General features: G+C 36.5%; 1 protein-coding gene across 1 annotated transcript in view; it reads left to right on the top strand.

Moving 5' to 3' along the window:
* Positions 1-13,977, top strand: part of LOC126175940 (eukaryotic translation initiation factor 3 subunit A) — a 56,420-nt gene that overhangs the window by 26,480 nt on the left and 15,963 nt on the right. The window contains exons 11-15 of the mRNA XM_049923016.1: positions 169-345; positions 609-773; positions 2,357-2,589; positions 5,593-5,846; positions 8,130-8,605. Coding sequence (XP_049778973.1) covers positions 169-345; positions 609-773; positions 2,357-2,589; positions 5,593-5,846; positions 8,130-8,605 — 1,305 coding nt within the window. The remainder of the gene's footprint in view (positions 1-168; positions 346-608; positions 774-2,356; positions 2,590-5,592; positions 5,847-8,129; positions 8,606-13,977) is intronic.

Genomic DNA, 13,977 nt, shown 5'->3' with positions numbered 1-13,977 from the left:
ATATTTTGTCACATTATAAAATTATTATTATTATTATTATTATTAGTAAACAAATTTAGTGATTAATTCATAATGACAAACAGGAAATTGACAAAATATTAAAGAATGTTGTGTATTGTTAAAACTATACTTTTTCACAACTAAAGTTAATTTTCCCAATTTTTACAGGATATAAAGAAACTTGATGCAGAGCAAATAGCTGCACGGGAAGCAGAAGAATTGATGAAAGAACGTAGAGAGATGCAGCAAAAATTGAAGTCGCAGGAGAAGAAAGTCGACTATTTTGAAAGAGCTAAACGAATTGAGGAAATACCACTGTTTGAGAAAGCATTCAAGGAAAAGCAGGTATGTTATGGTTTTTTAATTATTGTTGGTGTAGAATGAAGGGGACCAGTAGAGGGACAGGCGTGTGTGTGTGTGTGTGGGGGGGGGGGGGGGGGGTTGTAAAGAGAATTTCAAAATTTTGGGAACTTTAGAATAGTTATCTAAATGAAAATCAGTTTTGTGTCATTTAATTTGAAGTATCTTAAAGTTTCCTTTTAGATATGACTGATGGTATTTAATGTATTAAATTATTGCTATTTAATGTATTAAATTATTTAATACAGATCCAAGACCGTAAGACATGGGAAGAACAAGAACAGGAACGTATCAACCAGCTGATTGCAGAACGTGAAATAGCTGTACAGCATCGTGAGCGTCTCAAGAGAATGCATGCAGACCGTGATGCATTCCTTGAAAAACTAAAAGCAGAACGTCGCACTGTATATCTTGTAAGTTTATGTTTGTGGACACTTTGTAATATTGTACTGAAACTAACATATATATCCTTTCGTTTTAAGTAATATAGTGTCTGTTAAAATTTGTGTTCAATTGATGTAGTGCATGTTAAACATTTTGTTTGATCTTGCTTGTTGTCACTTTTTTTATTGTCTGTGATTTCGAGTATTTCTGTGTCAACATTTTATAGATAAGTCACTGAAAATCTTCACTCTTCAGTACACACATTTAAAAATAAAAAATAAAATAGATTTAACATCGTTAGCTCCTTTCTCGTGAAGGAGAGGGGGACAGGTTTTGGAAAGGATAGATGCTGAGACTCCAGGTTGAGAGGGAACCATTTGTTGAGAGAAAGGGGATGAAAAGAAGTAGAGGAAGCATCAATAGTGCACTCATCGCCTGCTTGAGTCCAGAGAGTATTGGACAGAGACATAAAGATGGACTCAAGGGAAGAGAAATAAAAAATGAAATGAATAGTGCAATTAAAATCTTAGAGGATAACAGAAACTGTCCTGTGATGATGCCTGGACTTGAAGCTAACACCATGTTTACAAATGTGTTACATTTGGCCTTATGTTCTCTTTGGCACCTCCCCATTCATCTTCAAAACAGTTGGGTCCCTCTCAACTTGCAGTCAGTGTGAACTATCCTTCCTTCCCAAACTCTGTAACTTTTCTCCCTGAGGAATTACCTAGTTCCGAAAGCTAGAAATAGTTGTTTCACATTTAAATGTCTGTTAGTGCAACTGAAATATCAGCTCCTGGACATGATTAATGGACAGGTATTGTCATCTTGTAATTTTATAAGCTCCAATTTCTTTATGAAAATATATTTTTGATGAGCCATTTAAAGCAGGGTTTGATTTGAGACTTAATGCATTCGAGTCCCAGTCAGGGCACACATTTTCATCTGTCCCCGTTGACACATGTCAACGCCTGTAAGCAGCTAAGGGTGTTCATTTCATTGTAATTTCATTCTAACGAGCTGCATGGTCACCGATGGTATCTGTTCTTTTGGAACAGATACCATCTTAGTATATATTAATGCATTCTATAAAAATGCCAGTTGATGGTCAACTACCTCCATTGAATTTATATTATTCTGTAGGTACTAATAGAACAAACTGAAGAGAGAGCAGAATTATTCCAACTATGCATTTTTCTTATTCTGTGGTGTAGAAAAAACATTTGTTTCCAATGATATTGAATTTGATGTTTCATAGTAGTCTCCAGTTTTATTGTGACTCATAAATTAGAAATGTATGCTCACCTTGTCTACTTATTAAAGTTTCCATACTCATATTTGTTAGTGAGCAGATCAGCTATTAAAATAAAAGCTTACTTCATTTATCCATTTGGAATGAGACTTTATATAGCCTTAGAAATTGATGTCATAAGAGTATTGTTTACATGAATTCGGTCTTCTTTGTAGTGATGCAAATGCTGTGGTTGAACGTTTTGTATGCAGGTCTTAACCGGAAAACTAATTACTTTGAAGAATGCTGTTCTCCCCCCCCCCCCCCCCCCCCCTCCTCCTTTTTCTGTTGTAAAATTTAAATTTTTTTTTTTCAATGTAGGAAAAATATAAGGAATTTGAGAAAAAGCTAGATGAAGAGCGTAAGAAACGTCTAGAGGAGCGCAAAGCAAAACGACGTGAAGACAGACGGCTGAAATGGGAGCGTGAACGTGAAGAAGAAGAAAGACGCAAGAAAGAAGAAGAGCAACGGCAGCGTGAAGAAGAAGAGAGAAGACGTAAGGAAGAGGAGGAGGAAAAACGCAGACAAAAGCTTGCAGAAGAGGAGGAAGCCAGGTTAGATTAAAAATAAAATTTATTAGATAAATCCTTGTTTTCAGAGTTTGAGATAACTACCATCAGAATCAGCAGGGAACATTTATTTACCTCTTGGTGTGTAGTGAAGTGTTCTTATGCTGAAATCTGTTGAGCTGTTATGTCTGCTCCTATACTTTGGATACTATACTTACGAGCAAATATTAATTTTGTAAAGTGTATTTTAACTTCCCAGTTTATAGAAACATTTCAGTTAGATTCCTATTATTACCTGACCACCAATGAACTGACACTTATATTAGCAGTCTACATTATCAATACACTAATAAATTAACAATGAAAGCTCTTAGATAGCAGATACGTCACTCGTCTGGATCCAATGTTGAGTCAGCAGTGCTCTGGAATGGTTTAAATGTTAGTCCCATTTGTGTCATCGACTCATTTTGCTTCCTTACATTTGCTCCATATTTTATTTTTTATTTTCTCTTTTCATAGGAGCAGTTCTAATACAAAAACACACACACACACACACACACACACACACACACACACACACACACACACACACACACACACAGTGCCTCCGAACAGTGGGGCATGGCTGTCCCAGCACACAGACAGAGGGTGTGTGTGTGTGTGTGTGTGTGTGTGTGTGTGTGTGTGTGTGTGTGTGTTTCGAAAAAAGGCCTTTTTTAACAGTATTTTCCATTGTGCTTGTCTGCAACTCAGTGTCTCCTCTGTGTGGTAACAAATTATCCTTTCCATATTTTTATTCCGTCCTGGACACTCTATCTAGACTTTCATTGTTGTTATGCAGTAGTATAAACATCCACACAGTTTAGTGTGTGTGTGTGTGTGTGTGTGTGTGTGTGTGTGTGTGTGTGTGTACACTGTGAAGCATTTGTCTACTTGAAGAGCAATTTCACATTTCATGTATGCAAAACAGATTTCTACCCACAGCCCTTTATTGTAGTAGACCTTGCATCGTTTGTAAGAAGTGGTTTGTCTTCTCAGTGAGAGATGTTTTCGTTGGAAAATGTCCCCAGTTGCTGCTATGAAACCATAGTGGATTTTCTGCTTTGCTTTCCTGTCCCTTGTGTATCACATATAGCTTCAATGGAAGAATCACATTGTTAAAGAGCTGCTCTGCCATATTAAGCTAGAACTGTGTGGACTTCTTCCTCTTTGATGCTGGTTCAAATGTGTTAGATGATGCCTGCACTCAGCATTGTTATATTCTGTGGGTAACAATTTTATTTTGTTAAATCCTGTGATATATTCTCTTAACATGATATAAAGATAGGAACTGGCTGTACATGTCAACACATCAAAGAAATTATTGATTAATGCAAATGTTATTTCCCAAACATCATGCTAGTTCCACTGAACCACATTTAAATATCATGGGCCCTACAGTACTGAAGGCATGAGTACTGCCATCTAGCAGTTCTCTGTGCAAGTTGAAAGAACTGTTTCAATTGTCAGTGTAAGTAGTTGTACACTCCTGCAACAGAGCCTCACACACTTCGAGCCTAATCTTTTCACTCACTGCATATTTAACAGGCAAATCATAATTTTCTTTCTCCTTTCCAGATGTTTATTTCCAGATTATAATAGTATCAATTTTGTGAAGATGATTTCTTTATATTTGTGCTATATCTGGCTGTGTTTGATGGGTCATACAGAACATCTGGATATCTACCTCCAAAATTTAATCAAACATTCATTAATGCTGGCATTTCTGCCTGGAACAAAAATTGTCCAAAATTTATCAAACAGTTGTAAAATGACTGAACATAGGGTTCCTCAGTTCATTACCTGCATTTATAATTAATGTGCTGACATTGCTTCGGCCAGTACCAGTTAGTTATTTTTAATTTGGCCTCTTATCCTGTATGGAATGGTTTCTGACATAAGGATGGAAAAAAAATAATGCATTTTCAATTCATTTATTGTTGCAAGAATCTAGGATGTTTTCATTGCACGAATCACTATTCAGTGCTTTGACTTCATAAGTTTTCCCTTGAAAAGAAGTCACTGTGGTGTTAGAAATTAATTTTAAGATTTAACAATTTATATGACCATTTTCCCCCACACATTACATTACTGTGGCTTCTATTTGTGGTGTCGCACTGTGAATACCATTTTTAAGGTGGTGAATAACATTGGAACTGAGACCATCATTCGTCTTCGAACAGTCTGCAGTACACTTTGTCAATGCTTTTGTACACTTTTCTTGTCAGCTTGCTTACTTGTGTATATGCAGTTTACCCATCATCCGAAGTTCTACTTTTATTCCATGTTTATTACATCATTTGCCTTTTCATTCTTCACCATTCCTTTATTTAAGAAACAACAACAACAATAATAATAATAATAATAATAATCTCATAGCTTCTGATTTGTAGGGGTCAGGCATTCTGTCACTGAGCTCATGAAACACGGATTAAATTTCACAAATGTACCACTATTGTGATCTTCCAACAGGACTACAGTAATATCAAAAAGTCGAGAAATGTAAAAAGAAGAATGAGCTTAGTAAACAAGGCTAAACCATTATGTTCACCTTATGTGTGACGTCTTTCTGCTGAAAAATAGTTAGAGCTCATAGTTAAATGAGCGCAGGAAGATCCTCGGCAGCTATTAGCACTATTGCTAGCTGTCAGCTGTGAAGCACAAATGGCTGCAGGAGATAACAGTAGACATCGATGGTTCTGTGACAACACTGAGGCATTGCAATAGAGACGTTTACAATATTGCGTTAACATGATCATTTGAGGAAGGCACGCAGGGGTGCCGTGCCCAGACCACTGCAACTGTCAGGGATTTTCTTATACTGACTCGATTATACTTATCTATTTAACTTAAAAGTTTTTTAGTGCCAAGGTAATTCCAATAGACTGCACATTTTTATATAAGATTAATGTATGTTTTATTTGAAAACATCACATACTGGTAGGCTTAATTGTTTGTATGTAGTGTTTCCTTAAATGAATAAATGTAATTAAAAAAAAATTCAAATAGGAGGAAAAAGCTTGAAGCTGAAAGACGTGAAGCGGAACAACAAGCGGACTGGCGGGCCCGTGAAAGAGAGAGGGAAAGGGAAAGGGAAGCTGAACGTTCAACATGGCGTCGACCTGTTAGTTCTACTCCAATTAATGATGTCAGTGATGGCCCACCTAGGAGGGATATGCCTACTGATTGGCGTAAAGGTGGCAGTAGTGGGACGCCTTTAGCTGCAGCATCAACTCCATCAAAACCAGAAGTCTGGAGGTCTTGTAAGTATCTGAATTGATGCAGAACATCCTATTAGTAAATCTTCCTGGAAGAAATAACAGACCAATTATTCCACCTGATGTACATCTTGCTTTTTCTGTTCCTGATTACGACACCACCTTCTCCAGATAAAGCAATTTTTAAAAGTTCTGTGGCCTGTAGGTTATATTATCTAGTATTATACCCAATTAATTATCACATAGAAGGCATTTCTTACAATATCTTCTTTAATAAAATACTTTCAGACTTTGTTGAAAAAAGAGAAGATATGCTTCTTTTGATTCTATAGAGTGAATATAAAGAAACTGCTTTTTAGCATTTGGGGATAGTTTGTAACTAACTGCAAGAAAGTCTGCAATTTTTTCACTGAAAGATTGTTGTGATTTTATTTTCATTGTGATGTGCAGTGTCTTGCTAGAAATGTATCTGAAGTGCCAAGATAACTCATAAAATCTGTGGATTGTCGTCTGTTGTTTGATACACTACATAGTACAAGGCTGCAAAGAACGACTCTTCATTTTTTATTCAAATAGCTACTTATTACAGAAAAAATCTCCAATACCAACTAAGGCCTTACGTTAACAGGCGCATATTGGTTTTATTTACTATTTACATTTCTTTAAATCTCAACATAATGTCATTTAGACTATTATTTTTATGCTTTCATTTCTTAAGAGTACTTTGTGAATTGCACTTAAATACTAAAATATTCATAGCAACCTTAGTGTATTTTGTTATTAAAATTAGTCTTAATTAGCTTAAATGTTTCTATTTGCTATATCCGCTTCAACTGGATAAACATTTTCAATAGCCTGTGGGATAAGTCTTCACCTGAAGCCTTTTTTAAGCAGTACATGTCAATATCTGCAAACCACTTTGATATGCACAGCTGGGAGTACCAGCATGTTAGGGTATCCTCCAGTTCCAAACGCATATTGAGTTTGGGAAGAATGGCTGCATCAATGCTTCTGTGTGTGCTGTAATTAGTCTCGCCTTCACGGCCCCTACAGCAGTGATATGTTGGGAGCTGAAATACGTCATTGCATTCATCACTTAATACTTTTTCTTGAAATTTTGGAAATACTTTTGAAGGATAATTTGCTCTCACCTTCAAGAGTCTGCAAATTGATGTTTTTCAAAAATTAATCTACAGAAAAGTGTGAGGTGAGTCCTTAACCAATTTCTCATGTAACTGTGTTTTGTATGGAAAAGTCATACAGTCTGGCATGCAGATAAGTTTGTTACAATCAGTGCAATACCAACTTGTTTCTTTCCTGCTTGCTTTGCCAGTTGGCTTCTCTGAACAAATTTTACAGACCCAAGATTCATCTTCTCAGTTGCAGTAATTTAATTAGGTAAGTATTGTTCTGTAATCCTATTGCTGGTAGTCACACTAGGAACAGTTTCTTGAGCCAGTATTGTGCCTTTCTTGTAGGGTGGTTCACTAATTTCTTTAAACTTCTCCACTCAGATATTTCTCCTTCTGATCCAGACTCATTCTACTCTTCCTCTAGAGCTTCCAGAATTTCTTACTCACTAACAAATGACACACATTTGTAGCATAATTGTAGCAAACAGCAAAGTCTAACATATACATGCACAAATCTCACAACTCCAGCATACAATAGCTCAATTAGTCATGACAGCAGCTATTAGTTCTTCACTACTGCTTCTCTCAAAGTAATTAAAGAAACTGACAACACCTGCTCAGGGTTTGGTTGCATGACATTCATACCTTATTTTCATACAAAACCAGTCCAGGTTTCAACTAATAGTTGACTCTTGCACCTTGTAAAACATCACAGTCCGAGGTATACATGTGCACGGTCCTTTGAATGCAATGTTATGGCCCAAGTTATGCTTTGGCTTGGTTGGCAGTGTCAGACAAACCTACATGGTGGCTCGCAATGGGCTTTGACTGCCTTAGACCAAGACTCATTCCTTGGGTTATTGAAAATCACTATCCAGGTGAAACAATGTAGACACAGAAATATCAAAAACGTTAGTGCTGAGAAGTGTGCTTTCTTTTGCTCTCTTCCTAACATGTCATGTGGTAACTTGATAAACTTTTGTTCTGGTTTGTTGTGATTTATCATTGTTAAATTTCAAAAGTTAGTATGGTTAGTATATTTTCTGATGACAGGTGTTATATCAGTTTTGTATTGTCATTAGATTCAGGTTTTATGAAAATGGTGATACTTTTTGTAGAAAAAGAAAAATTACATTTACTGTTGTGAAAAGCTTGTTTATTAAAAAGAAATTCTTAAACTATGTTTATTTTCTAGCACGACTGCGAGGAGAAATGGAAGGAAGCAGCTGGCGACGTGCAGAGCCTGTTGAAAATAGAGATGGACCAGACCGCTTTGGCAGCAGGGATGGAGAGCGCTTCGGTGACCGTTTCGGGGACCGAAGTCGTGATGGGGAACGTTTCGGAGATCGTGGACGAGACACCGATGACCGCTTTGATCGAAGTCGTGATGAACGTTTTGGAGAACGTGGAAGGGATAGTGATCGTTTTGGAGACCGCAGCCGTGACAGTGAAAGATTTCCTGATCGTGGGCGTAGTAGAGATGAAATATTTGGTGATCGTGGGCGTGAAAGTGATCGCTTTCCTGACAGAGATCGTGATGGATTTGGTGGTAGTGCACGTGACAAATTTGGTGGTGATAGAGATCGCTTCAGTAGTGATAGAGATAGATTTGGAGAAAGAGGATCAGCACTTGATCGATCACGTGATAGACCGCTGGAAAGAACACCAATGGTGAGTGTTATATTGCTTTTATTAACAATTTAGCAGATTTTGGCAGTTTACCATTAAGTAGCTTCTAAATTAGGACAAACTAAATGATTACTATGTGTCATTACGCTGTAGTATTTTTGTTGCAGAACTTCAGGGTTAATTACTTGCATCTTCAGAGAGCTCAATGAGTCGATTTTGAATCTGAAACTTCAATTTTAAGACATCAGTAGCAAATTAATTTATGTTTGTATGCATATTAAAATATTAATAACTTCATGAAATAAATCTAAAGAGTGAGTAACTTACTAGTTGTGATGCAGTAGTATTTTCCTGAAGAGACAGACAGCGTACTGTATTTGTGAAATTAGCCCTCCAGTCACTGTTGATTGATAGATAGATTCTCTCTCTTTCATCTCAGAGTTGTTATGAATATTAGTTTTTTTCATATTTTCGTTATTTTTGCTATTAATTTTTCTTTTGGTGGTTTTATATACTTTCTGTCTTGATTGCTGCATTGTCACATCTCTTACTGGCTGCATCTGACACATTCATCATTCCCCAGTTTTAATTTAGTTCTGGGCTTTGGACAGGTACTATGGCAGTTAAATATTTAAATACCTTACTTACACTATTTACTGGAGTCTATAACAACACTACAGTCTCTCAACAAAATGCAAAAACACAGATTGGATAGAAACAAGAATGTACATTGACATGTCCTAGCAACCTACAGATCGTATTGAAATACTGCTGTAAGCAGGACATCAAACTGACAACAAAATCATGTACTGTACATCTACATTTGTCAGATTTACAGTAAACAAAGTTTGGGTGGTCTGCCAAAAGTGCTTACATAAAACTAGAAACACTGATGTTTTTCACAAGGAATAAGGCGCCCTGAGGATCCAGCAGTTTCTCTGCAGTTAAATGTGATTTCCAAATGTATTTTGCAACAGCTAAATGACAAATACGTGTAAGTCTCAAAATTATTACAGCAGACAAATGCGCCACAGGCACTGAACAGCATGACATGGTTCAATAACTGTTGCAATCCACTGCCGTCAAAGATTACTAACGACTGAATAGTAAAGACAGTACATTAATACAAAATAATAACTTCAGAAATGAATGTAACTTAATTTATATAAAACTAGTGTTTATAAAGGCATAATGTAACACTCAAAATCTTTTGGTATTGGCTATGTCCCATTTGTAAGACCACCACATGGCTATTGGCAAGAACCTTAAAAATCCACATTTGTGGTAGACGCAAATTCTGTCTGAAAATGCAAAGCTGCAAAACTGTGTAATCCATGCTATTTTGTGGCATTTGTATCCAGATGAATTATTTTACCATATATACTATGAAATTGCTTTCACATCGCCTAATTTGCAAATAGAGCTATTTTTGGTTCTAGTGTCATGCTCAGTTTGTTGTTGGTGCTATCTGTAGCGTTGTCAAATATGGATAACACGGGTACATCCCCCACAAAAGCTCAAAATCAATATTTAGCATATTTTGTAAAATTATCGAATTGAGTAAAAAAAGAAAATCTCTAGAAACACCTTAACTCAGAGTATTCCGTTCACCAATGGGAAAATGCTGCCCTTGACAACAGAGTCAAACAAGAAAACAAGCAAAGAGTATTTCAGGAGAAAACTGTTGACATTTTTGCAAATGCAAACATTCCACAATGATAAAGCTTCCCAGTGACCCCCCCCCCCTTTTTACAGTAAATTTTAAAGCACTCACTCATAATTCGTGATCACGCATGCAGTGTTACAACCTTTGAATTTTTACGTCTAATCAATAAAAAAAAAAGAGCTTAGCTGTAATTTTGACAAAAAAAGATGCTACATTTAATTTTCCCTAGCTACTGGTCTCTGTACATAGCTTATACATGACTTCCATTCCAGATAGCTTCACTTTTGTGATCTAGGACTTAAGGTGTAATACTGTTACTTATGTAAGTATCAATACCTATGGAATTAGTACAGATACCAAGTATTCAATAATTTCCTAACACCATACAGAAATATTGAGGGTAGTGATATTGGAAATCTTTGGGAGAAGAACCTTTCACTATTAGTTTAGTGACAAAATCAATGGGTCAATCCATATGAAGTGGTCCAGTGATGGTTACTTGACCATTTTTTAATATTTTAATTTTTAATGTGTGGGTGCCCTATATTTGAGAAGTTCAAAATTTTTTTAAAATAATTTATCTTGCACCTTTACCGGATGGTGGCCATTTTTATTTGTAGACGCGCAATGATTTTTCAGTCTTGAGACATTAGCGAAAATTTGAATATCCCATGATTGCTTTTAGAAAAGTGTCCTCCATAACATTGTCTATTACACAAAATACCCTAAATTCAAAAATAACCAGTCAAACTGATCTCCAAAGTTTGGTATCCAAATTTTCAAAAATCCACTTTTTAGGCCCAAAAATAACAAACAAGAAGTGATTTATGAGAGTCTATTTTTTCCTATATTTAGATACCATACACTACTAGCCTCATATAGAGCAAGAACACTTACAAATGTTTCCTTAATTTTTTATGAATTTTTGAAATTTTTCATTTTTCGTGAAATTTTGGGTTAGTTATCTCAGGTGGGACTGAAAATAAAAATGATTTTTGCATAGTTTGTACACCTATATGATAGTAATGTACTGTAAAAATTTCAACATTGATATCTGACTGAACAAAGATATGAATTTTTGAAAAGGAGGAAATAATTCACATTGCTCTACAACTGTTTGTGTAATAAATACCCTGGTAAAGAAAATATTATTGAATTGTTTCACGAATATGGTGAGGAAATGCCAGACAGTATTACCTTCAAACAGTGGGTCACAACTGACAGGGCAGAAATGATAACAGTGGTTAAATCTAAGGTACTCAGTACTTGGAATCTTTAATTGATAACTTACAAAAACTCAAAAGTCATCACTATGTTTCTAAAACCCAAAGTAAGTTTCTGAAGGACAATAAAGCACAACTTCAAGAAACTGAATGCATAGTGTTAGCAGATTTCGCAGAACATTTTACATTTGTGATTCAGGATGCAATACAAGAGTACCACTGGGTCAATGACCAGGCAACAGCGCATCCATTTATTCTCTACTTTGAAAAGGAGAAAGATGAAGATGCAGTTCTTCCATTTGCATTCTAAGCGACTACTTGGAGGACTGCACTTTGGCTGTACATATGTTTCAAAAGTATGTAATAAATTACAAAATATATTTAAAAACAAAGATGATGTAACTTACCAAACGAAAGCGTTGGTTTGTTGATAGACACACAAACGAACACAAGCGCACATACACAAAATCAAGCTTTCGCAACCTAAGGTTGCTTCATCAGGAAAGAGGGAAGGAGAGGGAAAGACGAAAGGATGTGGGTTTTAAGGGAGAGGGTAAGGAGTCATTCCAATCCCGGGAGCAGAAAGACTTACCTTAGGGGGAGAAAAGGACAGGTATACACACACACACACACACACACACACACACACACATCCATCCGCACATATACAGACACTAGCAGACATATGTAAAGGCAAAGAGTTGGGCCGAGATGTCAGTCCAGGCGCAAGTACAGAGGCAAAGATGTTGTTGAATGACAGGTCATGTATGAGCAGCAGCAACTTGAAATTAGCGGAGGTTGAGGCCTGGTGGGTAACGGGAAGAGAGGATGTATTGAAGGGCAAGTTCTATCTCCAGAATTCTGATAGGTTGGTGTTGTTGGAAGTGTCCAGATAACCCGGACGGTGTAACACTGTGCCAAGATGTGCTGGCCGTGCACCAAGGCATGTTTAGCCACAGGGTGATCCTCATTACCAACAAACACTGTCTGCCTGTGTCCATTCATGCGAATGGACAGTTTGTTGCTGGTCATTCCCACATAGAAAGCTTCACAGTGTAGGCAGGTTAGTTGGTAAATCATGTGGGTGCTTTCACATGTGGCTCTGCCTTTGATCGTGTACACCTTCCGGGTTACAGGACTGGAGTAGGTGGTGGTGGGAGGGTGCATGGGACAGGTTTTACACAGGGGGTGGTCACAAGGGTAGGAGCCAGAGAGTAGGGAAGGTGGTTTGGAGATTTCATAGGAATGAACCAAGAGGTTACGAAGGTTAGGTGGACAGCGGAAAGACACTCTTGGGGGAGTGGGGAGGATTTTGCAGAACCAACTAACCTGCCTAAATGGATGCACTATTGCTTGGTCATTAACCCAGTGGTACTCTTGTATTGCATCCTGAATCACAAATGTAAAATGTTCTGCAAAATCTGCTAACACTATGCATTCAGTTTCTTGAAGTTGTGCTTTATTGTCCTTCAGAAACTTACTTTGGGTTTTAGAAACATAGTGATGACTTTTGAGTTTTTGTAAGTTATCAATTAAAGATTCCAAGTACTGAGTACCTTAGATTTAACCGCTGTTATCATTTCTGCCCTGTCAGTTGTGACCCACTGTTTGAAGGTAATACTGTCTGGCATTTCCTCACCATATTCGTGAAACAATTCAATAATATTTTCTTTACCAGGGCATTTATTACACAAACAGTTGTAGAGCAATGTGAATTATTTCCTCCTTTTCAAAAATTCATATCTTTGTTCAGTCAGGTATCAATGTTGAAATTTTTACAGTACATTACTATCATATAGGTGTACAAACTATGCAAAAATCATTTTTATTTTCAGTCCCACCTGAGATAACTAACCCAAAATTTCACGAAAAATGAAAAACTTCAAAAATTCATAAAAAAATTAAGGAAACATTTGTAAGTGTTCTTGCTCTATATGAGGCTAGTAGTGTATGGTATCTAAATATAGGAAAAAATAGACTCTCATAAATCACTTCTTGTTTGTTATTTTTGGGCCTAAAAAGTGGATTTTTGAAAATTTGGATACCAAACTTTGGAGATCAGTTTGACTGGTTATTTTTGAATTTAGGGTATTTTGTGTAATAGACAATGTTATGGAGGACACTTTTCTAAAAGCAATCATGGGATATTCAAATTTTCGCTAATGTCTCAAGACTGAAAAATCATTGCGTGTCTACAAATAAAAATGGCCACCATCCGGTAAAGGTGCAAGATAAATTATTTTAAAAAAATTTTGAACTTCTCAAATATAGGGCACCCACACATTAAAAATTAAAATATTAAAAAATGGTCAAGTAACCATCACTGGACCACTTCATATGGATTGACCCATTGATTTTGTCACTAAACTAATAGTGAAAGGTTCTCCTCCCCAAGATTTCCAATATCACTACCCTCAATATTTCTGTATGGTGTTAGGAAATTATTGAATACTTGGTATCTGTACTAATTCCATAGGTATTGATACTTACATAAGTAACAGTATTACACCTTAAGTCCTAGATCA

Source organism: Schistocerca cancellata, chromosome 3, assembly GCF_023864275.1.
Source record: "Schistocerca cancellata isolate TAMUIC-IGC-003103 chromosome 3, iqSchCanc2.1, whole genome shotgun sequence".
NCBI classification, from domain to species: domain Eukaryota; kingdom Metazoa; phylum Arthropoda; class Insecta; order Orthoptera; family Acrididae; genus Schistocerca; species Schistocerca cancellata.
The sequence above is the reverse complement of the archived record's forward strand: the minus strand, read 5'-3'. Positions and strand labels throughout refer to the sequence as shown.